General features: G+C 41.3%; 1 protein-coding gene across 1 annotated transcript in view; it reads left to right on the top strand.

Moving 5' to 3' along the window:
• PAK3 (p21 (RAC1) activated kinase 3) overlaps nucleotides 1–27,125 on the top strand; it is a 128,102-nt gene that overhangs the window by 22,918 nt on the left and 78,059 nt on the right. The window contains exons 3-7 of the mRNA XM_059678904.1: nucleotides 1,927–1,971; nucleotides 3,133–3,286; nucleotides 6,487–6,524; nucleotides 18,166–18,297; nucleotides 19,440–19,605. Of these exons, the coding sequence (XP_059534887.1) occupies nucleotides 1,927–1,971; nucleotides 3,133–3,286; nucleotides 6,487–6,524; nucleotides 18,166–18,297; nucleotides 19,440–19,605 (535 nt within the window). The remainder of the gene's footprint in view (nucleotides 1–1,926; nucleotides 1,972–3,132; nucleotides 3,287–6,486; nucleotides 6,525–18,165; nucleotides 18,298–19,439; nucleotides 19,606–27,125) is intronic.

The raw sequence follows: 27,125 nt of genomic DNA, 5'->3' as shown, positions 1-27,125 counted from the left end.
ATTCATTGTGTGCATAGCTAATTTGATTATTGCAGTTGTTTACATTGAATTTTGAGCAATATAATCCAACTGTCTTACAAGGTATTGTTATTTTGAATATTTGGACACTGATTTGGTGTGTTGCTTGGTGATTACCCTATGGCTAATTGGACCCTATAACCGTTTATATACTTGGACCCTGATATTAAAATTAAGTTGGGAGGTGAGATTTGGGGTATTGAATTATGACAAGTCCTTACCCTTTATATTGCCATTTTTGTCCCAAATACTTCAGAACTCCCCCTTCCAGACCTCTAGACCTGTGACGGTCGCTTCAAGTCAATCAGAGGGAAAAATGGTATGAGTGATATAAATTATCATTTCTTATGATAAGATAGATGCTTGGCCTGTTGTATCATGCTGCCATTCTCCTGGGCTATACTGGCCAATCCCGAGCTTGATGTACATCTAGTTGTTATTGTATATATGGCCAGGCATTTATACATGCTTCTGCTTCTGATGCTCTCACATCCAGGTCTCCATTAGCTGTCTAAGTTTTGGGATTTGTACCTCAGTTTGGAGTAACGATATGGCTTTCTGATCATGTGCCTTCGTGGCATACATTCAAATTTGAGTGTCAGGTTTCATTGATTAACTGGTTTATTTCAACTTAGAAAAGAAAATAGAAATTATGTCAGGAGTGTATTCATGTGGTAAGTAGAGTTATCTGGAGGATCTTCTGCAGTAGATAGCATTTTTTTCCCTGTGGTCTAGTGATCACAAGACTATTTATTTATCACAAAAGTTTAGAAGTGCCATGAGAATGTATAATAACTGCAAATATTTGAATGATTATGGAAATGATCATACTAGTGGCTATGTGCAATGCATACCTGGTTTTGTAACATTTAATAACTCCTTTAGCCATTACAGTATTAACCAAATGCTATTAATTGCACTTAGAATCAGAACTGGGATCATGCATGGGCTTCTGAGTTCAAATTTTTGGCTTAAGGCTTTAGCATCAAATTGCGTGATGAATGCATGTAAAAGTGTTGCTTCACTGTGCTTGGAGTAACCCCAAATGCTAGGAATCAAACCATATCCCAAATTAAACCAGTTGAGTCAAAGCATGTTTCTGTAGCATTGGACATGTCTTTATTTTGAAAAAGTTGCTACCTTATATCTGATCTTATTTTGTAGAAAGCAAGACTTCAGAATTGTAGAATTAAAATTGAAATTATTCCTGTATCACTTGAAATGAATTGTTTTCCCTTTCCCTGGCCTAAATGTCTAAGAAATTCAAATACAGAGTCTGGCTGTGTAGGAAATCCTCCATCTAGTTTTCTCTAAGCCAGCCATGATTTTATCTACAAAATACAGAAAAATCACATCAATGAAAGTAAATGTTAAATTCAACATCACCCTATAGCCATACTTTGAATTTTCGTCACATACACACTTACAATATGAATCTGAAAGTGATTAACTAGAATTGGAAACTGAAATTTATAAGTTCATCTCATGGCCATTGGCTACCTGTGATGGATCACCCGTTACAAAAACAACTTACAAATTATTATTTAAACTGTTCATAATGCCATCCTTCTTCCTTCCAAATTCATGTTTCTACCTTTTAGTAACTTCTTCAGTCATTTAATGATAATTCTTATTAGTGTGTATTTATGGAGGAAGCATCTGGCTAAAAGTGAAATTTTGCATCCAAACTTTGGAATATTGTTGTTTTCACTGTTTTTTAAATATATTGTACTATAGTCTGTCCTGCCCCTGATTTAGTTAATACCCCCCTATTTTTATAACCACCCCACTTTAGATGGGATTATCCCCACCCCATTCAGACCCATTGGTTTCATCTCCTCCCACCTTCTAAGTTGTCCCACATTCTGTTTTAACTTTCTTTTCTTTCTTTATTTACGTCCATTACAGCCAGATCTCTATGGCTCACAGATGTGCCCAGGGAAGCTCCCAGAGGTGCGTCACAGGCCCAAAAGAAGCTTGCATCAAAGTGCTTCTTTGAGATGTCATAGCACTGCAGCAGCAGGTTCATGTGTGTGCAGTAGAGTTGTTGCTTGGCTTATCTCACTTTTTTGTTGTCATTCCCAAACTCTGGAGGCCCACGTCACACATTGTTTTGCCGAGACTTCATAGGACAAAACCACCTAAATTGTATCTAAATGCACTTCAGGAGTAGTGTATCTGTTTTTCACTCCAAATTGCTCTTGGAAGTTGAATAATCATGAAATGGGGACATCTGTAGGCTGAACAACTAGGAAAGAATACTGATTGCCTAATGCAAAACTAACCTCTATGTAATTTTTGCAATTCGCCATGTTTAGATTTCCAAATACTCCTTCCTCTTTGCTCTAAATGCTTCTGATTATTTCAAATTCTCACAAGGCTTTGGCATGGTTGTCACAGTCCCCAGGTTCTTCTATGTGGCCAGTGAATGGAGTGTGAAGCAGGGGATGAAGGGAGGAGCCGACAAAGCTGCAGGGAAAATACCCAAAGCAGCATTAATGTTACTCTTTATAATCTCAATGGTTATTGCTCCCCCACAATTCTGTTGTTGTTTCTTCTCAATCACCCTTTCTATTAAAGCTCTAGACCTCCCAAATTATATTTTATGATATAAAAAGTATGAATTGACTAAGGGTGAGGCTTTCCTTTTATCCTAAAAGATATTCTAATTACAACATGCTGAGAAACAGCTAATATTATTCACAATAAAATAAAATCTATTGATCTGCACAATACTATGCAGTGCACAAATTTAGAGAAGTCTTGCTATGTCTGCCCTGAGTCACCAGAAAAAATAAGCTAAGCTGTGAACATCATTTCATGGATGAGCAGAGTTAATATGGAGGTGATTTTCATGCACTTTTTTTTTTCTATCACAGTCATACTCCCACCCACCCTTTTTAAGTTGGATCCTAATTTTACCTATGTGTTTTATTTAGAGAAGAGAATGATTGCATTATTAAGTTACTAACTTTAAATCTAGAGTGTAACTTCAGTTTTCCAAGTGAAATTCTACAGGTAGCATGGGCTTCTTGGTGAAGAACTTTACTGGACCAGAAAAATGTAGCTGCTGAATGTTCTGATATGCCATTCTTTGCCTTTGGTTGTCCACAGGGAATTCCTGAGCAATGGGCACGATTACTCCAAACCTCCAACATAACAAAACTGGAACAGAAGAAGAACCCACAAGCAGTTCTAGATGTTCTCAAATTCTATGATTCCAAAGAAACAGTCAACAACCAGAAATACATGAGCTTTACATCAGGAGGTAAGAGTAAATCTAGGATATCATAAAGTAAAAAAATTCCAATCTCAGAGCTTCATGATTAGAAGAGAATACCAGTATGGTATTTGAAGTCAGTTCTATTTCCTTCTCTGAACGACTTCAAAAGAAGTAAACCAAATGATGAGTTGGAAGTTGAAGTTGATGTTAAGAGACTTACAGTGCTTGGATAATTTTAGAATTGAAATAAGGAAATTGTTCAGTGAAGCAGTAATTGTCAGTTTGAATCAGCAATCACAATTATTGTTTGGTTTCTTCACTGGCAGGAAACTCAGTTACTCATGATCAGGCCTTGTGATGTGTTCATGAAGTGAGAAATGTATGGATCAAACCATGGTTTCTTGAAATGTGTTTTATTCTTTAGAATCATCTAATCATGAGAATGCAGTACAAATGTTGTGGCTGCCAGGTTATTTTTATCAGATTTCAAAATCAGACTTTAAAGAAGAAATCATGGTTTGCTATTTCTAAGAGATTGAAAGGCCATGAGTCTGACAAATTTCAACTTCATTTGCTAACTTATAGACCTGGTCTTTGTTTTAAGTTTTGATATACAAATTTGCACTATAAGCAACTACAATACATATACCAAATGATACTTTTGCATTTTGAGAAATATTATCTGGGTTGCCTCTCAAGAGCAATCTCTTATTTAACATTCAAAGAAAACAGAGAATACTATCATTAGTGTCCCACCTATAATGAACCCATATCTTTTGGCATTGTTTTTTTCTTTATTGATTAAAGTAATACATATGTGTCCTTATCCCCCAATTGCCCCCCTCACCCCACTCATGCCCTCACCCCCCTGGTGTCTGTGTCCATTGGTTAGGCCTATATGTATGCATACACATCCTTTGCTTGATCTCTCCCCCTTACCCTCACCCTCCCCTACCTTCCCTCTGAGGTTTGACGGTCTGATCGATGCTTGATGCTTCTCTGTCTCTGGATCTGTTTTTGTTCATCAGTTTATGTTGTTCATTATATTCCACAAATGAGTGAGATCATGTGATATGTATCTTTCTCTGACTCACTTATTTCGCTTAGCATAATGCTCTTCAGTTCCAGGGCAAGCTTGATCTCTTCAACAATGGTACAAGAATATACTTGGTTTCTTATTTGGCCATATCAAATATCAAAGACCAACCTTAAAGACATATGGCAATTTTTATGCTCAATAGGATTCTTTTTAATGAGAAGATTAACTTCTGTTATCCAATGGCAAATAACCTAAAAGAAGAAAAAAGCCATCAAGGAGAACTTTTTAAGATATTTAGCTTATCACATGGAATAAAATATTTAAGAGATCCTGGTGACACATCAAAAAATGTTTAATGTGAAGAAATCTAGAGCTATGCTCCAAGTACACTGTAGAACCATAGGGTATGAGAACCAAAAATGCGTTCAAGAAATCATTTCAGTGTACCCATTAATACTTTTCAGATTCTAAAAATTTGTCTTTATTCCATGTTGCCACTGTTTTTTAACCCTTTTGGTTTTGTGTTGAATTCTCTCAACTTACAAAGAATCAATCCTAAAAGTTATGTTAAAACTCAATAGTATCTGATTTATTGCACTATTCTGAGTTGAGTGAAGTGCCACCATATGTTTTTTGGATGCTCTAATGTCACAACTGACTAATAGGTTAGGGAGGGAAAGGAGGAGTAGGGGAGGGGAGGGGAGGGTAGAAGGGAGGGAGGGAAAGGGGGTAAAGGGTAAAGGGAAAGAGGAAGTGGTGTAAAAATTCTGGATATACACTGAGTGGCTAGATTATTATGACCACCTGACATTTGTAGGCAAATTAGCTATAATTTTGCGCTGAAGTTGCTAGAGGGCCAGACCATTATAAATAGGGAAGCAGGTTGTTTACCATGACAGTAGAAGTGATTTTTTTCTGAAGATATGGGTAGCAACTTCAGTGCAAAATTATAGCTAATTTGCCTACAAATGTCAGGTGGTCATAATAATCTGGCCACTCAGTGTATATGTACAGTAGTCCTCCCTTATCTGTGCTTTTCTTTTTATAGTTTTAGTTATCCAGGGTTAACCATGGTACAAAAATATTAAATGGAAAAATTAAAAAATAAATTTTAAATTTTGTGCTGTTCTGAGTAATAAAATGAAATCTTGGGTGGTCCTGTTTCATCCCACCTGGAACATGAAACATTCTTTGTTTAGTGTTTCCATGCTGCACACGCTCCCCACCTGTTAGTCACTTAGTAGCCATCTATGTTACCAGATCAGCTGTTGAGGTATTGTAGTGCTTGTGTTCAAGTAACCGCTATTTTACTTAATAATTCTCCTCAAAGCACAAGAGTAGTAATACTTGCAATTCAGATATTTCAAAGAAAATCCATAAAGTGATTTATTTAACTGAAAAGTTGTCAACTTACTAGGGAAAGAAAACAAACATATGCTGAAATTGCTAAGATCTATGGGAGGAATGAATCTTCTATTCATAATTGTGAAGAAGAAATCCATGCTAGTTTCTCTGTCACAACTCAAAATGCAAAAATTACAGCCACAGTATGTGATAGGTACTTAGTTGAAATGGAAAAGGCATTAAATTTGTGGGTAGATGACATGAACAGAAAAACTGGGTTCCATAAATCCTCACTTAATGTCTTCCATAGTTCTTGGAACTGTGTTCAAATAACATATAATGAAACCAGTTTTATCATAGGCTAATTGATAAAAACAAGAGTTAAGTTTCTACAGCATCTCATCAACATTATAAGAAAGCAATGTCGAATGAAATAATGTTATTCCAGGACCTGCTCTGTGTGTGTGTGTGTGCATGCACACACACACACATGCACAAGGTTTGGTATTATCTCAGGTTTCAGGCCTAAATATATCTATCCCCCACTTTGGGGGGACTACTGTATGGAATCATTGCAACCCAGGAGTAGGTAATCGTAATATTTCTCCATATAGATGAGAATCACTGGAGGCCTTCATTAAAGGTCTATAACATAATGTGGTGATAATATGTTGGGGATGTAAGGGTATAAATTATAACAAAAAATGTCATTTTCATAATATCTATTTAATAATGAATTGAAGAATTCCCATCTGGTCAAACACGTGAAGTTTTGTTTGTTTGTTTTTGTTTTTTTAAGTATCGCCTTTAAATAAGGCAGTCTTTATGAAACAAAGGTGACAGCTTTATCTTCACTTTTCAGATAAAAGTGCACATGGATACATAGCAGCCCATTCTTCGGTAAGTGAAACATTTAAAACAGTTTTCTGTAATCAGTGTTTCTGGTAGTCCAATAGAACACACTTGTGCATATCTATTTTTTATATATATAGAATCTTTTAAAAATGGTTTTTAAAAGTATAATTTAGATACGTACTGTATGATTTTACTTACATTAATTACCTAAAGTAATCAAAATCATAGAGACAGAAAATGGTTGCTAGGAGAGGTAGAAATGGGGAGTTTTTGTTAACTAGAGGCTCAGTGCATGAAATTTGTGCACTGGGTTGGGCTCCCTTAGCCCGGCCTGCCTCCTCTCACAGACTAGGAGCCCTCAGGGGATGTCCTACTGAGAGTTTAGGCCTGATCCCCATGGAGAGCAGGCCTAAGCCAGAGTCTGGCCTCCCTTTGTGGGAGATGACTAGGCTAATCAGAGGAAGGTGTCAGCCCCATCACCCCACTGCTGCTACCACTGCCGGCTGCCGCAGCCATCAAGGTGTTTTCATCAACATGGACTCCAGTACCTTCACCATGAAAAATTTCTTTAGGCATTTTCAAGATGTCTCTTTCATAGGATATGACATTTCTGTTTTTCTTTTGTTTTTATCCTCACCTGAGAATATGTTTCCATTGAATTTTAGAGAGCTAAGAAGAGAGAGGGAAAGACAGAGAGAAACATAAATGTGAGAGGGACACTTTGATTGGTTGCCTCCTACATGAGCCCTGACTTGGGCTCTGGTCAGGGAGGAGCCTGCATCTAGGTACATGCCCTTGATCAGAATTGAACCCAGACCCTGTGGTCAGCAGGCCAAGGCTCTATTCACTGAGCTAAACCAGCTAGGGAGGATATGACTTTTCTTAGCCCCTCCAGCAGCAGACCTTAGTTTTTTCCTCTAGGAGTGTGGTGGAAAACCCTAGATCACCTTCTTGGATTCTTATTACCCAAGTTATCAAGAACACTGCGATTGGCGGCATACAGGGAGCTTAGCCAATGAGTGGTCAGAAAAAGTGTTTCCTCTGTAGCTCACATGCAGAGGCCCTCCTGCATTGTGTCCGCTGGGGTGGGGGCATGCTCTGAGCCCCACGGCGGCTGCCTAGAGCACACCCCCACCTCTGCATTGTTTCTGCTGGCCTGGGGGCATGCTGCCTGCCCAGATGCCCTCCCCCCTTCCACTGCCAAGGTGCAGGACGCTATGGGCGCCACCACCTTTGTGACGGAGTGACATTTAATTTGCATATTGCCCTTTTATTAGATTAGATGGGTACAGAGTTTTAATGTTACAAGATAAAAAGATTTCTGGATATGGATGGTGGTGATGGTTGCACAACAATGTGAATACATTTGACACTACTAACTATATACTTAAAAATGGTTACGATGTTAAATTTTATGTTATATATGTTTTACCACAATTAACAATAAAATTAAAAAAAAAGAATTAAGGCCTTGGACATAGATATTTAGTCTTATTCCTCCTCTTAAAAGCTGAGCAACTTTGGGAAAATGGCTTAGCTCCTCTGAGCCTCTCTTTCTTCAGCTTTAACTGGGTATACCCTACCTCCTAAAACTTGTGAATCATTAATATGTTAATGCATATAATATACTTAGTATATTACCTAGCACACCCTATGTGATTATTAATTATAAGCTACTATTACTATTATTTTTTAGATGATAACAAGAGGAAAAACTTATTCTCTTCATAGACAAAGCTTGTGTGAGGCGATGGTACTTGTGCCTTACTCAGATTCTCCAAAACACAACAGAATATAGCCCTCGTATTCTCACTGGTCATTTCTCCTTCTCCTTTTTCTATGCCATGACAACTTATTGGGTCACACTGAAAACAGCATGTGAAGGAAGGTAATAGCAGCATGGGAAAGATAAAAATGCCAACCTTCCATGATCAACACATAACTTATGCCCCTTGATTTAATTAATATCATTATTGTGTAATACTGACCAGGTATCCTGGCAAATAAATATTGTTATTTTTTTTTTGGTAAGTCAACTATGTAACACATCAATCTGCTAGGATGGTCTGTGCAGGAGTTTTATTTTGTAAACAGTTTATACTCCCTAAGATATTGGCCTTTTTGAGCTTGCCTCTATTGGTTTTGCTTGTAGAATTAAAACTAAATCTATATAATGACCAAAATATTCTACCAAATCAGAAAACTATGGTAATATCACTGTTTGGAGATAAAAACCACTGGATATTCACTTATTAAACATATTTTTATCAAATGCTTCATTAAAATCACTAGGAAATCTGGAGCTTAGTTTAGTAAGGGAAAAAAGTATAAACATAAACAAGCTCAACACAATATGGATTATGTTACATACTGTAAATTATGTTCATTTGCTATGAGAATTCAGAGAAAATAGATTACTTTTAGCTGGGGAAGTTAAAGGAAGCATGCCCTTGTCCCAAGGTCTTAAGCTCAGTGGCTGCTACACATTTATTGAAGGTTGAGCTAGAAAATGGTTTATATAAAAGGTGGCATTTAAGCTAGATCTTGGAAATCACATGGGATTTGGATCTGTGAAGATGGGGAAGGGCATTCTAAGCATTAGGAAAAGCATGGAAAAGGACGTGGTAGTGAGGAGAGCAAGGAGAGAAAGGGATGTAGGTATGAATGAAGACTGAGATTCAAGAAAGGAAATCATCTATATGTATAAAAGCCTAAGTGACCGAATGACCAAACAACTGGAATAACCAGTAGACTAGTCACTATGATGTGTACTGAGCAGCAAAGAGCAGATGCTTAATGCAGGAGCTTCCATTTGGTGGTCAGTGCACTCCCACAGCCAACCTCCTGTGGCCAGCCAACCTCCCGCAGTCCCTCCCTTTGGCCGGCTGGCCCCCCTGATGGCCCCAACCAGGAGGCCAAACGGCCAACCTCCCATGGCTCCTCCATCCCCTGCTGGCCACCTCCCGCGACCCCAACCCCCCTGGGCCAGCCAACCTCCTGCAGCCCTGATGGGGACTGGGTGAGACTGTTCCAATTGGCCCTGATCGCCAGCCAGGCCAAAGAACCGCACCCGTGCACAAATTTGTGCTCCAGGCCTCTAGTAAGAAATAAGCCTTGAAAGTTAACTTGGAGCCAAATCATATACACCCTTAAGTGGTATTCTTAGAGATATGGCTTTTTTCAGTGTTTAGTGGAAAGGTTGAAGTTTTTTATATTTTATTTATTTATTTATTTATTTTATAAAGTTTTGTTTTTTGGTTTTTGGGGTTTTTAAAATATATTTCACTGATTCTCTACAGAGAGGAAGGGAGAGGGATAGAGAGTTAGAAACATTGATGAGAGAGAAACATAGATCAGCTGCCTCCTGCACACCCCCCACTGGGGATGTGCCCACAACCAAGGCACATGCCCTTGACTGCAATCGAACCTAGAACCCTTCAGTCCGCAGGCCAATGCTCTATCCACTGAGCCAAACCTGTCAGGGTAAGGTTGAAGTTTTTTAGAACAAGAGTGTTAAATGATTAAAGCTTATGCTTTGAGAAAAGTAGTCTGACAGCAAATGTTCAGGATGAATTAAGGACAGAAGGTGAGACTGGATGAAAGGAGACCAGTTGAGGGAGTATTGCAATCCCCCAGGCCAGGCGTAATGAGGTCCTGAGTGAGATAGTGGCAGTAGGAATGAGGATTAAATTCAAATTTCCAAGATGATTAAGTTAATGATTGGATGTTGAAGAAGTTGAGGTCAAAGATGATTGCAGGCTTAAAATGATATGTGGTTGGCCAGAAATAGGGTGTCATCTTTCAGGAGTTGCAAATTTCTATGAGAAAATGCTGAGTTTCCTCTTGGACAGTTTGAGTTTGAAGGGCTGGCAGGACTTCAGGTGGACATATTTGATTAAACTGTTTGACTAAGGCTGTATTTTTATTGACTGAATGAACTGAATTAGACCCTTAAGTTCAGGTTAGATCATTTCTGTGGGACTCAGTTACTTAGGAATGCATAATTGCACCTTGTGTTCTCATTATTATTCTAAGGCAGTGGCTCTCAACCTTCTGGTCCTTTAAATACAGTTCCTCATGTTGTGACCCAACCATAAAACTATTTTTGTTGCTACTTCATAACTGTAATGTTGCTACTGTTATGAATCATAATGTAAATATCTGATATGCAGGATGGTCTTAGGAAACCCCTGTGAAAGGGTCGTTCGACCACCAAAGGGGTTGAGACCCACAGGTTGAGAACCACTATTCTAAGGGGCGACTGCACTTTGCAGTGCTTATTTTATTATTATTATTGATATCATTTTTTTCATTAGAAACACTCCCAGTAGACCTAGCTATCCTACAGTATCTGATTTAATGGGATTGACAACCCTTTATAGACATAGCCTGAAGTGATCACAAGTTTTGGCACCCTCTAGTAGCCTTGGTGGGAATTAAAATAGAAGCACTGTTGTAGTCATTAAGTGTTTTTAAATATTGGCTATATAATTGCTATTGAATTCAGTGATACTTCCCATAATCATATAACATCTGCTTTACTTCTCACTCTGGTAGCTTCTTTGATATTATTGTATTAAATGCTAAAAACTGTTCATGGACCTGCTCTTCAATTTAAGGCTGCTTTTAAAATGTAATATTTTTATTATACCACTAGATTTGCGCAATAGGCCTTCCTTCCCCTGGCTGCTGGCACCGGTTTTCCTCCAGCATCCGGGACCCAGGCCTTTGGTCCAGCCACAGCGAGGCTTGGCTTCTCCACTGCGGCTGCAGCAGAGAAGCCAAGCCTCTTCAGTCTTCAGTCTTCAATCTTCAGTCTTCAGTCTTCACTCTGGCTGGAGCCTTCAGTCTTTCTCCACACCTGCACATGCAAATTAACTGCCATCTTTGTTGGGTTTTGCATAGTTGCTCTGATTGGCTGGTGGGCATAGCGGAGTGCCACAAATTTGCATGTTTATCTTTTATTAGTGTAGATTGAGAGTGACATAATGCATTTGGAATCCTGGGCCAGTATTCCAAGTGGAAGGTAATAGCAAAAACATAAATATGCCATGATTTGTGCCTAGAGAACCTGGATGTACACTTGACAGATTGTGCTTTTGATTTGCAGTACTGATTTACTTTGTCCATCTAGATTAGTGGTTCATTTACTTTATTGTACATCAGAATTGCCTGGGGAGTCTGATAAAATGCAGATTTCAAGACTCTACTTTTCAGAGTAGTTCTAAAATGAAACCTTGATATCTGCATTTTAAACAAGCACTGAAAGTGGCCCAGACGACACATTGCATTATCTAAAGTCTCCAAAGTCCTTAAATTTAATTCCTTTAACCTTTAAAAATTAAAATTGAAAAATGAACATATGTAATTTTTTTAAAAAATTAACTCAAAGAAAGAAGAGTTTCCTGAGGTAGTTTCTCTAGATGGTGTACTTACTCTCTAGAACAGGGCTTACAACTTGGAGTTCAAGGATAGTATTCAGAAGATCTATGAACCCTTGAAATTATGTGTAAGACATATGCCCTCACCCTGCTAGTGCCTGGGCATGTGCTGGGGGATGGGGGAGGCAGGGGGGAGGTCAATGGGGGAAAAAGAGACATATGTACCACTATTTATAATTCTCTAAACAATAAAAAAGAAATTATATGTAAGAGCATGTATATACTTGTCTTTGGTGGGGCGGAGGGGTGGGGGGGAGGGGAAGAATAGGCCAAACTCTTTGGAATTCTAAAAGACTACAGGACCCAATCCAGATTAAGAATTACCTCCCCTGACCCAATGTATGGCATAATGAGTGTCAAAAATACTTAATTTTCAAAAAGACAAAAATATTTGCTATCCATATATCTTTATTTTTGTAACTTTAGACATATTAGACATAATAATTCTCAGCCTGGAAGGAAAAGTGTAGCAGCATTATATCTTTGCCTCCCAAAAATGCCACCAGATAAACCTGTTAATCAAGCAAAGCTAAGTTTATTAAACTTACAGCAGTAAGAAAGAGCCCTACCTCAATAGTATTAGCTGTGTCTTTAAAAGGGGATGTCAAGGAAGAATATTTATAGGGTTTTAGTGCATGACTGTGTGATTTTGAAGCAGGTATTGCAAGGTAAAGAACAAGTTAGAATTGTACAGTGTTATAATAAAACTAGGGGCCCAGTGCACAAATTTGTGCACCTTGAAAGGAACTGTGGGCTGCGAGGCTGGCTGTGAGCACAGTGATGAGTCTCGGCACATCCTCCATGCCCCTACCAGGCCCTTCCTGCCACAGCCCCTGGTCCCCTCTCTGCCAGCAGCCCTGCTCCTGCTACCACTGCTCCCACATGCTGACAGTGCCAGCCCCGCTCACACTCACTGACAGCATAGAGCGATTGGGGCCGGTGCCAACAGCAGATGCAAGCAGGGCTGGCTCTGTCAGTGGATGCAAGTGGCAGCTGCTTCCCGATCACCCCTCAGGATCAAGGGGAGGTGGAGAAGTCCTCAGGGGCTATCAGGGTGGGCAGCCACCACTTGCACCAAGCAATCAGGGCCGGTGCCAGATGCCAGCAGCAAGTGTAAGCAGCAGCTCCAGCACCGGCTGTGAGTGCAAGCAGGGCTGGTGCCAGCAGCAGGTGCGAGAGACAGCTTCCAGCCCCAATCACCCCTCAGGAGCAGGGGCAGGGGTGGAGAAGTCCTCAGGGGCGATTGGGGTGGGAGCCACCGCTCGCACACACTGACAGCGCTGAGCGATCTGGGCTGGCGCCAGGCACCAGCAGTGGGTGTGAGCAGTGGTTCTGGGGCAGGCAGCAGGTGCAAGTGGGGCCAGCACTGGCAGCAGGTGTGAGTCCTGGGCGGGACTGCAGCATGCAGTAGCAAAGAATTTTCAGTAAACACTAGAGGCTCGCCGTGATGACAGTGACCGGCACCCCGCCTTGGTCTGGCACCCCCACTCACCTGCTCCACCATCCCTCCATGGCTGAAGCCCACCATGTTCAGCACACGCCCCCTGATGGTCAGCATACATCATAGCTACTGGTTGTTCAGTTGTTTGGTTGTTCCTCTGTTTGGTCTATTTGCATATTAGGGTTTTAGATAGATGATAGATAGATGATAGATAGATAGATAGATAGATAGATAGATAGATAGATAGATAGCTTTGGATTGGCAAATACAGTGACATGAGGGGCTTGAAAAGAGTCCTGGTAAACAGGCTAATTTTTTATTGAATTTATTGAGGTGACACTGGTTAACAAATTTATACAGGTTTCAGTTGTACAATACCATAATACACCATCAGTACGCTGTATTGTGTGTTCACCATCCCAAGTCAAATCCCTGTCCATAACCATTTATCACTCAATCACAACAATATTGCCTCTGTCCATGAATTTTTCTCTTTTTTTCCTTTTTTGCTCAATCCCCACTCCACCCAGCCCACCAACCCACCAACCCTGACAGCTGTCAGTCTGCTCTCTATCTATGAGTCTGTCACTATTTTGCTTATTAGTTCATTTTGTTCATTTGATTCCATATAAGAGTGAAATCATATGGTACTTGTCTTTCTCTGGCTTCTTTCACTAAGCACAATGTTTTCCAGGTCCATCTATGCTGTCACAAAAGGTTAAAATTTCCTTCTTTTTTACAGCCAAGTAGTATTCCATTGTGTAAATGTACCACAGCTTTTTTTTTTAATCCACATATCTACTGATGGACATGGGCTGCTTCCAAATCTTGGCTATCCTATCTAATAAAAGAGAAACATGGTAATTGGCATACGACCGCTACCCTTCCCATTGGCTAATCAGGGAGATATGCAAATTAACTGCCAGCCAAGATGGTGGCCAGCAGCCAGGAAGCTTGAAACTAATATGAGACTTGCTTGCTTCAGTGAGAGAGGACTGCAACGTTCCCGCCTGACTTGCCGGCCTCTGAGCTGGCAGCTTGAAACATAGTTACAAACATAGAAGCTAAACAAAACCCCAGAAACCAGCTTTCAGCTAGCTGGGATCTCAGAGATGGAGTTGATACAGAGTTTCGATTGTAGAACCTAAACAAACCAGATACCTGCTTTCAGAAGCGGAGGCCTAAGAGCTGGAGCCTCAGAGCTAAAGCTGGCTCAGAATAAAAAAAAAGAAGAAAAAGAAAAAAAGGAGCAGTTGGGAGCTTCAGTCCCAGCCTGAAAACAGCCCTCAGCCCCTCACCCAGACTGGCCAGGCACCCCAGCGGGGACCCCCACCCTGAAGGGTGTGTGACCAGCTGCAAACAGCCATCATCCCCTCATCCAGGCTGGCCAGGCACCCCAGTGGGGACCCCCACCCTGATCCAGGACACCCTTCAGGGCAAACCAGCTGGCCTCCACCCATGCACCAGGCCTCTATTCTATATAGTAAAAGGGTAATATGCCTCCCAGCACCGGGATCAGTGGAGCCGTGAGGTCTCCCAGCACCGGGATCAGCATCACAGGGGGCAGCGCCCAAACCCCCTGATCGCCCTGCGGTTCTGTGTGTGACAGGGGGCGGGGCCACAACCTCCCTATCCGCCCTGCTCTGTTTCTGACAGGGGAAGGCGCCCCAACCCCCTGATCGGCCCTGCTCTGTGCCTGATAGGGGGGAGCTCCCCAACCTCCTGATCACCCTGTGGCTCTGTGACAGGGTGCGGCGCCCCAACCCCCCACCCCATGGGCCCTGCTCTGTGTGTGATGGGGTAGAGCCATAACCTCCCCATCAGCCCTGCCCTGGGTGTGACAGTGGCGGCACCCCAACCCCCTGATCAGCCCTTCTCTGTGGGTGATAGAGGGTGGCGCCCCAACCCCCTGATGGGCCCTGCTCTGTGAGTGACAAGGGGGAGCTCCCCAACCCCCTGATGGGCCCTGCTCTGTGTGTGACAGGGGGGAGCTCCCCAACCCCCTGATGGGTCCTGCTCTGTGCGTGACAGGGGGGAGCGCCCCAACCCCAATTGGCCCTGCTCTGTGCGTGACAGGGGGTGGCGCTGCAACCTCCCCATTGACCCTGCCTTGAGTGTAACAGGGGGCGATGTCCCAACCCCCCAATCGGCCCTACCTTGAGCATGACTGAGGGTGGCATCACAGCCTCCCAATCGGCCCTGCTTTGAGCCTGACCAGGGGCTGCACCTAGGGATTAGGCCTGGCCTCTGCCACCCGGGAGCAGGCCTAAGCCAGCAGGTCATTATCTCCTGAGGGGTCCCAGACTGCGAGAGGGCACAGGCTGGGCTGAGGGACCCCCCTCTCCCCCCGAGTGCACAAATTTTTGTTCACCGGGCCTCTAGTCCTATATAATAAAAGCTTATTACGCTAATTGTCCAGTCATCCAGTTGGCCGTTCAACCAATCAAAGCATAATATGCTAATGATATGCTAAGGCTACTCAATCACTCGCTATGAGGTGCACTGACTACCAGGGGCCAGACAGTCAACTGGTGGATCAGTCGCTAAGATGTGCACTGACCACCAGGGGATAGACGCTCCAACCGGTAAGTTAGCTTGCTGCTGGGGTCTGGCCAACAGGGACTGTGCAAGATGGGCTGGACATACCCTGGAGCCCTCCCGTGGTCCCTCCCCAGCTGGCCAACCTCCCACAGCTCAATTATGCCCAAGCATGCACCAGTGGGGTCCCTTGGCCTGGCCTGCACTTCTTGCAATCCAGGACTCCTAAGGGAGATGTCAGAGAGCTGGTTTTAGCCCAATACCGCAGGCCAGGCTGAGGGACCCCACTGGTGCACTAATTCGTGCACCAGGCCTCTAGTAAATAAATAATTTTCTGACTTGCTAGACAAAAAAAGAATAAATATAGGTGTATAAATAAGAAAACCAATATTAAGTAAGCATCTACACTTCAATCTATAAACCATTCAGTATGTATATATGGCAATCAAATATTTTTTCAAGTACTTATTTATAAACTTTAAGGTGTCTTCCTTCTCACTAGAGATAAACCTTTCTGGCTCCAATCAAATATATGATTATACTTTATTATTATTCCATCATAGGTTTCTACATGATTGTAGAAAATCCATAGTGAACTTATAAATCATAGACTAAGGTTTTTTTTTATTTAAATCTACTAGTAGCCTGCCTTTATCTGACTTTGGAGATTTGTCCTCAAGAAATGAAAATTCTTTGTAAGATTAGCCAAAACTAGTATAATTGAAGGAATAAACAGAGAACAAATAAATAAATATATACACATACACAAACAAAACAAAACAAAAAAACAAAAACAATCTATAATAGTGCTTTCCAACAGAAATTTAATAAAAGCCATATATGTAACTTTAAATTTCCTAGTAGACATATTTTAAAAAGTAAGACAAAATAGGTGAAATTATTTTTTATTATTTTTAATCCTCACCCGAGGATATGTTTTATTGATTTTTAGAGTGAGAGAAAGGGAGAGGGAAGAACATTGATTGGTTGCCTCCCAGGGATCGAACCCACAACTTAGGTATATACCATAACCAGGAATTGAACTCACAACCTTTGGTGTAGAGAACAATGCCCCAACCAACTGAGCCACCCAGCTAGGTAGGGTAGGTGAAATTATTTTTAATAAAATATTTTACTTAACCCAATATATTCAAAATATAGTCATGTCAATGTATATACTCTGTAAAAAGCCTAAGAATTTTTTTTCATATTGCATATTCAATATCTGGTATGCACTTTACAGTTACAACTTTACTCAATTCGGACTAATCAGTTCTAAGTGTTCAATAACCATGTAAGGTTAGTGGCTGCCATATTGGACAACACATGTCTATATCATACTTCACTAGCTTTTATATTTGCACCTGTATCAAGATCATCTGGAAAGCTTATTGTAACAAAGATTGCAAGGCCCCACTTCCAGAGTTTTTATGGATCTGCATTGAGTCCAAGAATTTGAATTTCTGATAAGTTCCTTGATAATGTTAATGATGCTGCTCTGAGGACCACAATTTTAGAATCATGACCATAGTTCTTTCAAAATCCAGCTTTGGTACCATTTTACCCCTATATTGACATGAATGATCAAGAACTGACCCTAGATTTTATGGTTGTTGTTGGTGGTGGTGGTGCTGGTATTATTGCATTTTTAGCATTATACATCACCATTTACCTGTTGGTTAAAACTGAATAATTATTTATGAAGATGGGTATTCCTTAGATCTTCATGTCTGTTACTTTCTGAGTGCTTCATTTCAGGAGGCTGAACAGGGAAGAAACATTCATGGGCTTTCTTGTACTTAGTGAGTATTTGCAGAGTTGTCTTAATATCATATCCATACACATGCTCTGATCTGTAAGCACAAAATAACATTTTTTTGGTTAACAACCTGTCAATCAATAAATTGACAATCTGCCCAGAAAAAAATCAAAGCTTTAATAGTAATTAATTTGATTTTTAAAATATACTCATTGATTTTACAAAAAATGGAACTTTAAAATAATAAATTAATAGCTCACTTTTTTTGGCTAAGTGGAAAATAAGCATAACTTTAAATTTTTTTATGTTGTTTAAACCATGATCTGAATGTATCTCTAGATGTGGGCAAGTCCTGGACACCAAATTTTAGATGGTTCTGTTGCTTTGTAAAAGATGCAGCTCCCTCATAACCCTATATGGTTAAATATTTCATTTCCCTTGACTCATTTCCGAAGGGAAGCAATGAGGAGTTAATACCTGGTCTTTTAACTTTGTTTTTGTCATAAGAGTACAAAAACAGCATCAGAGCCTCCTTTGGCTCCTCCTGTGTCTGAAGAAGAAGATGAAGAAGAGGAAGAAGAAGAAGATGACAATGAACCCCCACCAGTTATTGCACCAAGACCTGAGCATACAAAATCAGTAAGTAACAAGTGACTATTTCCAAATGATGCAAAAGATGTCATTTGGAACACTCATATAACCAGAGTCTAGTTAATCAACTAGTACCTATTGAACATCTTACTATATTCCAAAACTTGGGATACAAGATTAGCACTTGACAATTAGGGAATAATACCAAACAATATACAAATAAGTGCTAAGTTATAAAACTGCTCCAGAGATTAAAATAGAGAAGAAAATTCATGTGAATCAAATAGGAAGACTTGCATGAGCAGAGGCACTAGTACTAGAATTAGGACAGCTTATATGGGGGTCACAAAGGACTAGCTCCTCAGAGCTTTCAAGGACAATATATTTGTACATAGGTATATACCATGTACCAGGCCTATATAGGAGGCAACACTTGGTTGCCATATTCATGTTGCTCAATTCAGAACAGAGTAAACAACATAAATATATACCATATACCTATGCTCAAGTGTTGCTTCCTCAGGAAAGCTTTCTTTGTCTTTCTTAGTCTGAGTTAAGTACCCTTCTTCTTTGCTGCCTTTATGACAAAAATATCACATTATACTAATCTGTCATCTTCCTACACTTAGACTGGGAGCTCCTCAAAGGCAGGGATTGTGTCTTCTTTTCCTGTATGCCCAGCTCTAATAAACATAAAATGTTTTTTTAATATAAATCACTTGTTTTATAAAGCTCACTGAAGTTTGGGGTTCAGGGTAGGAGGAGGGGTAAATAGACAGCACAGAGAATTTTTAGGACAGTGTAAATACTTTGCATAATACCATAAAGATAGATAAATCTCATTATGCATTTATCCAAACCCATAGAGTGTACTACACTGAGAGTGAACTGTATATAAATTATGGACTTTGGGTGATTAATATGTAAGTGTAGGTTCATCAATTGTAACAAATGCACCAATCAGGTAAGGGGATGTTGATAATGGGTGAAGTCATGCATGTGTGGGGGTGGGGGTATATGGGAATTCTCTGTACCTTCCCCTAAATTTTGCTGTGAACCTGAAACTCCTTGAAAATTTATCTTGATTAAAAAAAACAACACAAAAACTCACTGATATGAGAGTGTCTTGACTTCATACTCTTTCCTTGGCCTGCTGTTTTAATTGTAGAACTTCTTTTCTTGTCTTTAAGATCTATACTCGTTCTGTGATTGAATCCATTGCTTCACCAGCAGCACCAAGTAAAGAGGTCACACCACCTTCTGCTGAGAATGCCAATTCCAGTACTTTGTATAGAAATACAGACCGACAAAGGAAAAAATCCAAGATGACAGATGAGGAGATTCTAGAGAAGCTGAGTGAGTCTTTTGCCATCATTACTTTTTTCATGGAATTGTTTCTCTTTAAATAGAATTGTAATTGATTCTTTAGAAGTTTGAATCTGCTTGTATGAACTCCATACTCCCTGAAGTCACAAGATGTAAAGTTTGGGACTCACTGTGTATTATAGATCACTCTCTTTCTCACACTCCTAATTTGACAAAAACTAAATATTTTCACTTGAAAAATTAATTAAGCTGAAAACTTGACAAAATGAATTAAGCAGTAAGTTTTATTTTAAGATTACACTCCCAAAAGGAAGAAAATAGTCTGATGACATATCCTATGATCTTACCCCAAGGGCTCCCAACTGACGAATCATGACAGATAAGTCTATCAGAACCCCACAGAGTCTATCAAAACTGGCAGCCACAATAATATATCCTTTTCCCTTAATTTTAGGAGCATTTCTATATGGAGAGGGACGATGGTCAGAAAATGCTGACAGCCCAGCCTCCTTTCCACAGTGTCATTAGTATGTACATGCTTGTGTATACACAGTCACTCCAGTTTTGCAAAAACACTCTTCCAGTTATCTTGCTGGGTCAAAGAGCTTTAAAAAACATTCTCTGCTGAAAGAGTCAAAAGTCTATGAAATATATTCATTAAAATCATATTACAAAAGCATTTAACAAACTACTAGTTATCTGCGATCAATGCCCTCAATCTAGTTACTACTTACCCTTCAAAACTCAGCTCAAGTGTTGCCTCCTCAGGAAAGCTTTCTTTGTCTTTCTTAGTCTAAGTTAAGTACCCTTCTTTTTTGCTGCCTTTATGACAAAAATATCACATTATACTAATCTTTCATCTTCCTTCACTTAGACTTGGAGCTCCTCAAAGGCATGGACTGTGTCTTCTTTTCCTGTATGCCCAGCTCTAATAAAGTGTCTGGTACATATAAAGGCACTTAACACATTCTTCTTGAGTAAATGGATGAAAAAATAAGCAAACAAATATATCTTTACTGGGCTTCACCTTGTCTGTTGCATAACAGAATCGTTTAAGGAAACAATTTCCTGTCATCAAGAAACTTGCAATTTTATTTGGAAGATAAGATGTAATCGTGTGATTCAATTAGTGAATAGAAGGCCATTTTATTTCAAGCAAATGTCTATCTAAAAGGTCGCTGAAAAGAAAGAGAGCAGTTCAGGGGAGCTATAGGTCACAGGAAGACTCTACAAACAGGGTCATTGGTCCATTTGGCATTGTCTAGAGACGTATATTGTCACGACACAGGGAGTGCTACAGGCATCTGGTGGGATAGTCTGGGGATGGTTCTAAGTTCTCTACAGTGTAAATGACAGCACCCCTCATTTCCCCTCAATAATGCTGAGGTTGAGACATTCTGAGCTAGGGTTTTTTTTAGAAAGACAAAGGTTTAGGTTGCAGCTGTCTGTAAGCACTCATAACTGAAATTGCTGAACTTAGTGCTAATACTATTTGCTGTATTAACAGTAATTATTCCAATTTATTGAGTATTTTATGTGGTGGCCACTTTCCATACATTATCAGGTTTACTTTTCACAATAACCCCTGTGTTAGATTTTAATAGCCTCCTTTTACAGATCAGTGTACGTATGCCTCAAAAAAGTTTCACTAATGACTGGCAGAGCCAGAGTTTGAATTCAAATAGCTTACACTATTTCTACTACCCATTTTGCATCTGCATGTCTCAACTGTCTATATATGTAAAAAGAAAGGGAAAATGAAAGAATTGCTTTAATAATTTCAATTCAATTACTCAGACAATTGCCTCAATTTTTTCCTTTATCTTGTACATATAAACATGACCTATGAGATTTATTAGATGTTAAAAACCTAATAGCCTAGTTTTGGTAAAAATGACTATTATTTGGTATCTGTTTTAGATTTATTATAATTAAATTTATAGCTTCCTTATTTTCAGTGACAGAGAAAGAAGCATTATTTTCATGGGCCAAAATCTTGCTTTGCTTGCAAACAGTAACAGTACTGGATCTGTTTACTTTATAATTTGTTGTTTACTCTGTTCTGAATTGAGCAACATGAGGAAGAGGAGAAAACTACCTTTGAATTTTTTTTAATTAATAATTGTTTTCTTCTCTGTTGGAGAATGTTTGGGCCTAGAGAGAATCATTTTCCCTCTAGTCCAGTGATGGTGAACCTTTTGAGCTCGACGTGTCAGCATTTTGAAAAACCCTAACTTAACTCTGGTGCTGTGTCACATATAGAAATTTTTTGATATTTGCAACCATAGTAAAACAAAGATTTATATTTTTGATATTTATTTTATATATTTAAATGCCATTTAACAAAGAAAAATCAACCAAAAAAATGAGTTTGCGTGTCACCTCTGACACAGGTGTCATAGGTTCACCATCACTGCCCTAGCCAGTGGGACACCTATAACAACCAACCCTACCTTGTACTTACAAGACCTTGGCAGGGAGAACATCTAAAGAAATGGGAGATTACTTCTCATGAATCAGATTCCAGCTGAGCTGTACTTCATAGTTTGCAAAGTCAGTCTTTCCTATTCCTGCTCCACTGGCACCCTCTAATGCCCTTTCTTTGCCACTTTCTCACTGTGACCTTTGACGAGTTATTTAACCCCTCTAAGCCTCAGTCCCTTATCTGTCAAATTGGGATACAAATCATAACTACATATTAGTACTCTCTATATAGGATGGATTTTATGTAGCTCTACCAATGGCTGAAAGGGCAGGTATTGGAGTCAGAAAGGCCCCAATTTAAATTACAAGACAATTGCCAACAGCTGTCTCACTTTGGGAAAGTTATTTAACTATTCTGGACCTCTTTTTCCTCATATAAAATAGCTATAATAATAGTACCATATTCATAGCATTGTGATAATTAAATGAGAATAATGCATGTAAAATTCTGGTACAAAATAGTTAATAAGTGGTAGTAACGTTCCTGTTCCCTAACCCTGACTACTGAGCTGCGCAGACCTCAGTGGCTGAGGAGAGCAGGAATAAGCCAGGTGGCAGGAAGATGCTGCGCTATGGCGTAAATTGCAATTGATTAGGGATCGTTTCTCTGACTCAAGTTAGAAGTGAGAGTTCAGATAAGTGAAACCGCCATTGCTGCTTTGAATACCTCAGAAGGGGAGAATGAATTTATCAGGAGTGAAAAAGAAGAGCTTGCTAGGAGTCAAATAAAATAATAAAAGTCCAGCACTAAGGCTCCTTCTCCTTCCAAATGCAAAGACTACTCTGATGAGAAGTCCAAGGATCGCTGTAAAGATAAACGGGCCACCAAGGAGTTGAGCAAGAAGGATTGTGGCAGGGATCAACTCAGAAGAGCAGCGCTTCCACTGGTAGCAGCAGCACCAGATCTCGGTTCAGCTCTACCTCCAACTCTGGCTGCAGTACTAGCACTGGCTCAAGCAGCGGCTCTACCTCTTCATCAGCATCAAGCTGCTCAGGAAGTTGCAGCACATCCAGAAGCTCCAGTTTCAGCAGCTCTTCTGGCTCTCCAAGTCCTTTTCAGTGCAGACATAACAACAAGTGGCGTACCCACTCCAAATCCAAACCACCCAAAAGAAATGAAAAGGAAAGGAAAAGGTGCAAACCTTCCCCTAAACCAGTGGTCAGCAAACTGCTGCTCACGAGCCACATGCGGCTCTTTGGCCCCTTGAGTGTGGCCGCGAGGTTTCAATCGCACTGTATGTGAGCGCCTGCACGTGGTATTTTGTGGAAGAGCCACACTCAAGGGGCCGCAGTTTGCCAACCACTGCCCTAAACCCACCAAAGTACACATTGGTAGGCTCACCAGGAATGTGACCAAGGATCACATCATGGAGATATTTTCCACCTATGAAAAAATTAAAATGATTGACATGCCTGTAGAAAGGATGCACTCCCATCTATCTAAAGCAGTGGTTCTCAACCTTCCTAATGCCGCGACCCTTTAATACAGTTCCTCATGTTTGGTGACCCCCAATTTCATTGTTACAAATTGAACATAATTAAAGCATAATGATTAATCACAAAACAATATGTGATTATATATGTGTTTTCCGATGGTCTTAGGCGACCCCTGTGAAAGGGTTGTTTGACCCCCAAAGGGGTCGCAACCCACAGGTTGAGAACCGCTGATAAAGGCTATGCATACTTGGAGTTTGAGAATCCAGATGAACCTGAGAAGGCGCTGAAGCACATGGATGGAGGACAAATTGATGGCCAGGAAATCACCGCCACTGCTGTGCTGGCCCCCTAGACTAGGCCACCCCTCAAGCGATTCAGCCCTCTCAGGAGTATGCTACCACCACCCGCCATGTGGTGTCAGTCACCTCCATGGATGAGGAGAAGGTCACACTCCCAGACCCACAGGCCCTGGTGCCTCGGTGATCCTGCTTCCTTGACTGCTGCAGCCACAGGAGCCTATCCAATTCCTACCGATAAGCAAGCCACAGAACCTCTGCCCTGAAACTTATATCCCATCCAACTCATTTCTGTGACTTTTCTAGCTGAAGGACAGTCAGTAGGAAACAAATCCTCAGTCAGGGGCAGGCTTCCAAAAGTGGCATTGAGACGTTTCCTTTGAAGGCCAAGTTTGGCTGCAGAAGTGTAGTTCATTTGGGGTTGTGCCTAAGAAGATGCTCTCCAGTTTCCTGAATAGAAAGTTCCCACGTTTCCAGGCTCTGAGAGTCAGTTTAGTGGCAGAGCCAGCAAGAACAGAGCAGAGTTCCAGGTGGCAGTGCCACCCCAGCTTGGGAGCACATTTTTCCATTCCATCGATGACCTAGGGCCAGTCTAGTAGCCTGAGGATCCTTCAGAAAAAGGCATGCTTTTGTGCAACTGCTGTTCCTATTAACCTGGCCTTACTCCCCTGCTTGAGCTCTTCTGACTTCTAGAGTTAAACATCCCATATTAGTTGTTATAAATGGTTGTGTTTCCACATGTACTCATGCACATATATCCATATGGCACATCTCCTTTTTCTCTGAAATTGGTGAGCAAATTGAGAGCTCTGCAAGGTCATCACAGACCTTCTCCCCCTTCGTGGTGGTCTTTCAGGTTACTTTGACAACGTGTACATTGCTTTTTTGGGCTATTACTGTACAGTCAGTACTATGAATTTTCTGTTTTGAATTTTTTTGGTAACTTTGTAGCATTTTAGATAATGTGTTTATACTTTCTTGTGTAGAGTAAAAAAGTTGTGTTGAATAAATCTAGGATTAGAATGCAAAAAAAAGTGGTAATAACTATTTTATTACATAAGTATAAAAATCTTATTAAGATAATACAATGAGACAGGCTTTTAGATGAATAATAACTGACTTTGAGTCATAAATATAGACTAGCTGTATGCCCTTAGGCAAGTCACTCAATTTTGAACTTCAGTTTCTTCATCTTAAAAACTGAGATAACAATACAATATAATATAATAGGGATTTTGTGAGGACTAAATGAAGACACCTAGCACAATACATAGTTGTATATTATTATTATGCTACTTTTGCAAAAAGGGAGCAACCATATTATTCAACACTAGAGGACCAATGCATAGGTGGGGTCCAGCTGGCCCACCCCAATAAGTGACCTTTGGGCTGGGCTGGTGGAGGGAAGGGGCCGCAGGTAGTTGGCGGCCAGCCCCGCCTCCGATCCGGGTGTTGGGGGCTGATCAGGGGCCAGGACAGATGGGCCTGGATCAGGCTGGTTGGCTGCCGCAATGCACATCATAGCCACCAGTTGTTCTGGTTGTTCCACTGTTCCGGTCACTGGGCTTTTATATATAGACTAGAGGCCCGGTGCACAAAAGTATATGCACTCGGGGGGGGGGGGCCCTCAGCAGGACCTGTGCCCTCTCGCAGTCTGGGACCCCTTGGGGGATGTCCACCTGCTGGCTTAGGCCACTCCCCAGGGCATCGGGCCTAAGCTAGCAGTCAGACATCCCTCTGGCAGCCTGGGAGCCATCAGGGGATGTCCACTTGACAACAGGGAGCAGGCCTAAGCTGCAGTTGGACATCCTTAGTGCTGCTGAGGAGACGTGAGAGGCTTGTGACTGAGCGGAGCTCCCCCTGAGGGAGCACACTGACCACCAGGGGGCAGCTCCTGCATTAAGTGTCTGCCCCCTGGTGGTCAGTGTGTATCATAGTGAGCAGTTATTCCCAGTCATTCTGCTGTTAGGGTCAATTTGCATATTACCCTTTTATTATATAGGTTAGAGGCCTGGTGCACGGATGGGGGCCAGCTGCTTTGCCCTGAAGGGTGTACCAGATCAGGGTGGGGTCCTGCTGGGGTGCCTGGCCAGCCTGGGTGATGGGCTGGGGCCATTTTCAGGCTGGCCACAGCCCCTTCAGGGGGGGGGGAGTCCTGCTGGGGTGCCTGGCTAGCCTGGGTGAGGGGCTGATGATCGTTTTCAGGCTGGCCACACCCCCTGGTGACCCAAGCTCCCAGCCTCTCCTTTTTTTCTTTTTTTCCAGGGTGGACTGGAAGCAGGTATCTGGGATTTATTTATCTTCTATAATTGAAACTTTGTAGCCTTGAGTGGATCCCAGGGCCAGCCAGGGCAGGCGGGAAGCTTGGCTTCCTACATCGCCAGGGGCAACCCAAGCCTCCTGCCAGCTCCAACTCCATAGCCATCTTAGTTGGGTTAATTTGCATACTGGTTCCTGATTGGCTGGTGGGCGTGCTTGTGGGTGTAGCGGAGTGATGGTTAATTTGCATCTTTCTCTTTTATTAGTGTAGACTAGAGGCCTAGTGTGTGAAACCGTGCGTTCCACCTACCCATGCACACCTTGCTGTGCTCACAGCCCAGCCCACCCATATGTGCCTCGCCATGGTCACCTTGCTGCGCCCACCTGCCTGCCGCCTTGCCCGCCTGCCAGCTGCCAGCCTTTCTGCAATCAGAGTCTGTGGGCCATGGGAGAGGGACCGAGAGGCACTCCATGCACTTCATAGTGATCAGTCATTTTGGGCATGACTGGCCTTTTATTATTATGATTCAAAAAAATGGAGCATGGGATCTTCTAGTGGGACACAATGTTTGAAATCAGGAATAATTCCAAATGTATGGCCCCTATGCAGAAGTCAGTGAGAACCTTGTGATCAATGAGAACCTTGGAACTTGGGGAAGAAGTAGATGAGCCTGTGTTGAGATATAAAGGAGTTAGGTAAAGGAGACAGGGAGGTAGAGGAAATGGCTATAGCCCATACCAGAGTAGACCCCCCATCATAGGCATAGAGAAGAGGTGATGGTGGCCTCACCTTTAGTCTCAGGAATCCAATTATTGTGAGGTGGGAAGCTCAGATAAAAACCCCTCCAGGCTATTTATCTTCCATGCAGATACTGATTGTGAGGATCAGACCATGGAATCACTAATGGTTGAAATGGAGAGATCATCTTTCAGTTTCACACAGACAGATTGCCTGGGTCTGGCTTGTTCATTGTAGTCTATCTGAATCTGTTGGAAAATAAAGAAACCACCCTAGCCAGGTTGCTCAGTTTGTTGGAGTGTCAGTCCATACACCAAAGGGTTGAGGGTTATTGT

The sequence above is a fragment of the Myotis daubentonii genome, chromosome X, assembly GCF_963259705.1.
Source record: "Myotis daubentonii chromosome X, mMyoDau2.1, whole genome shotgun sequence".
NCBI classification, from domain to species: Eukaryota; Metazoa; Chordata; class Mammalia; order Chiroptera; family Vespertilionidae; genus Myotis; species Myotis daubentonii.
Note: the sequence above shows the minus strand (reverse complement) of the source record. Positions and strands in the feature narration are given on the sequence as shown.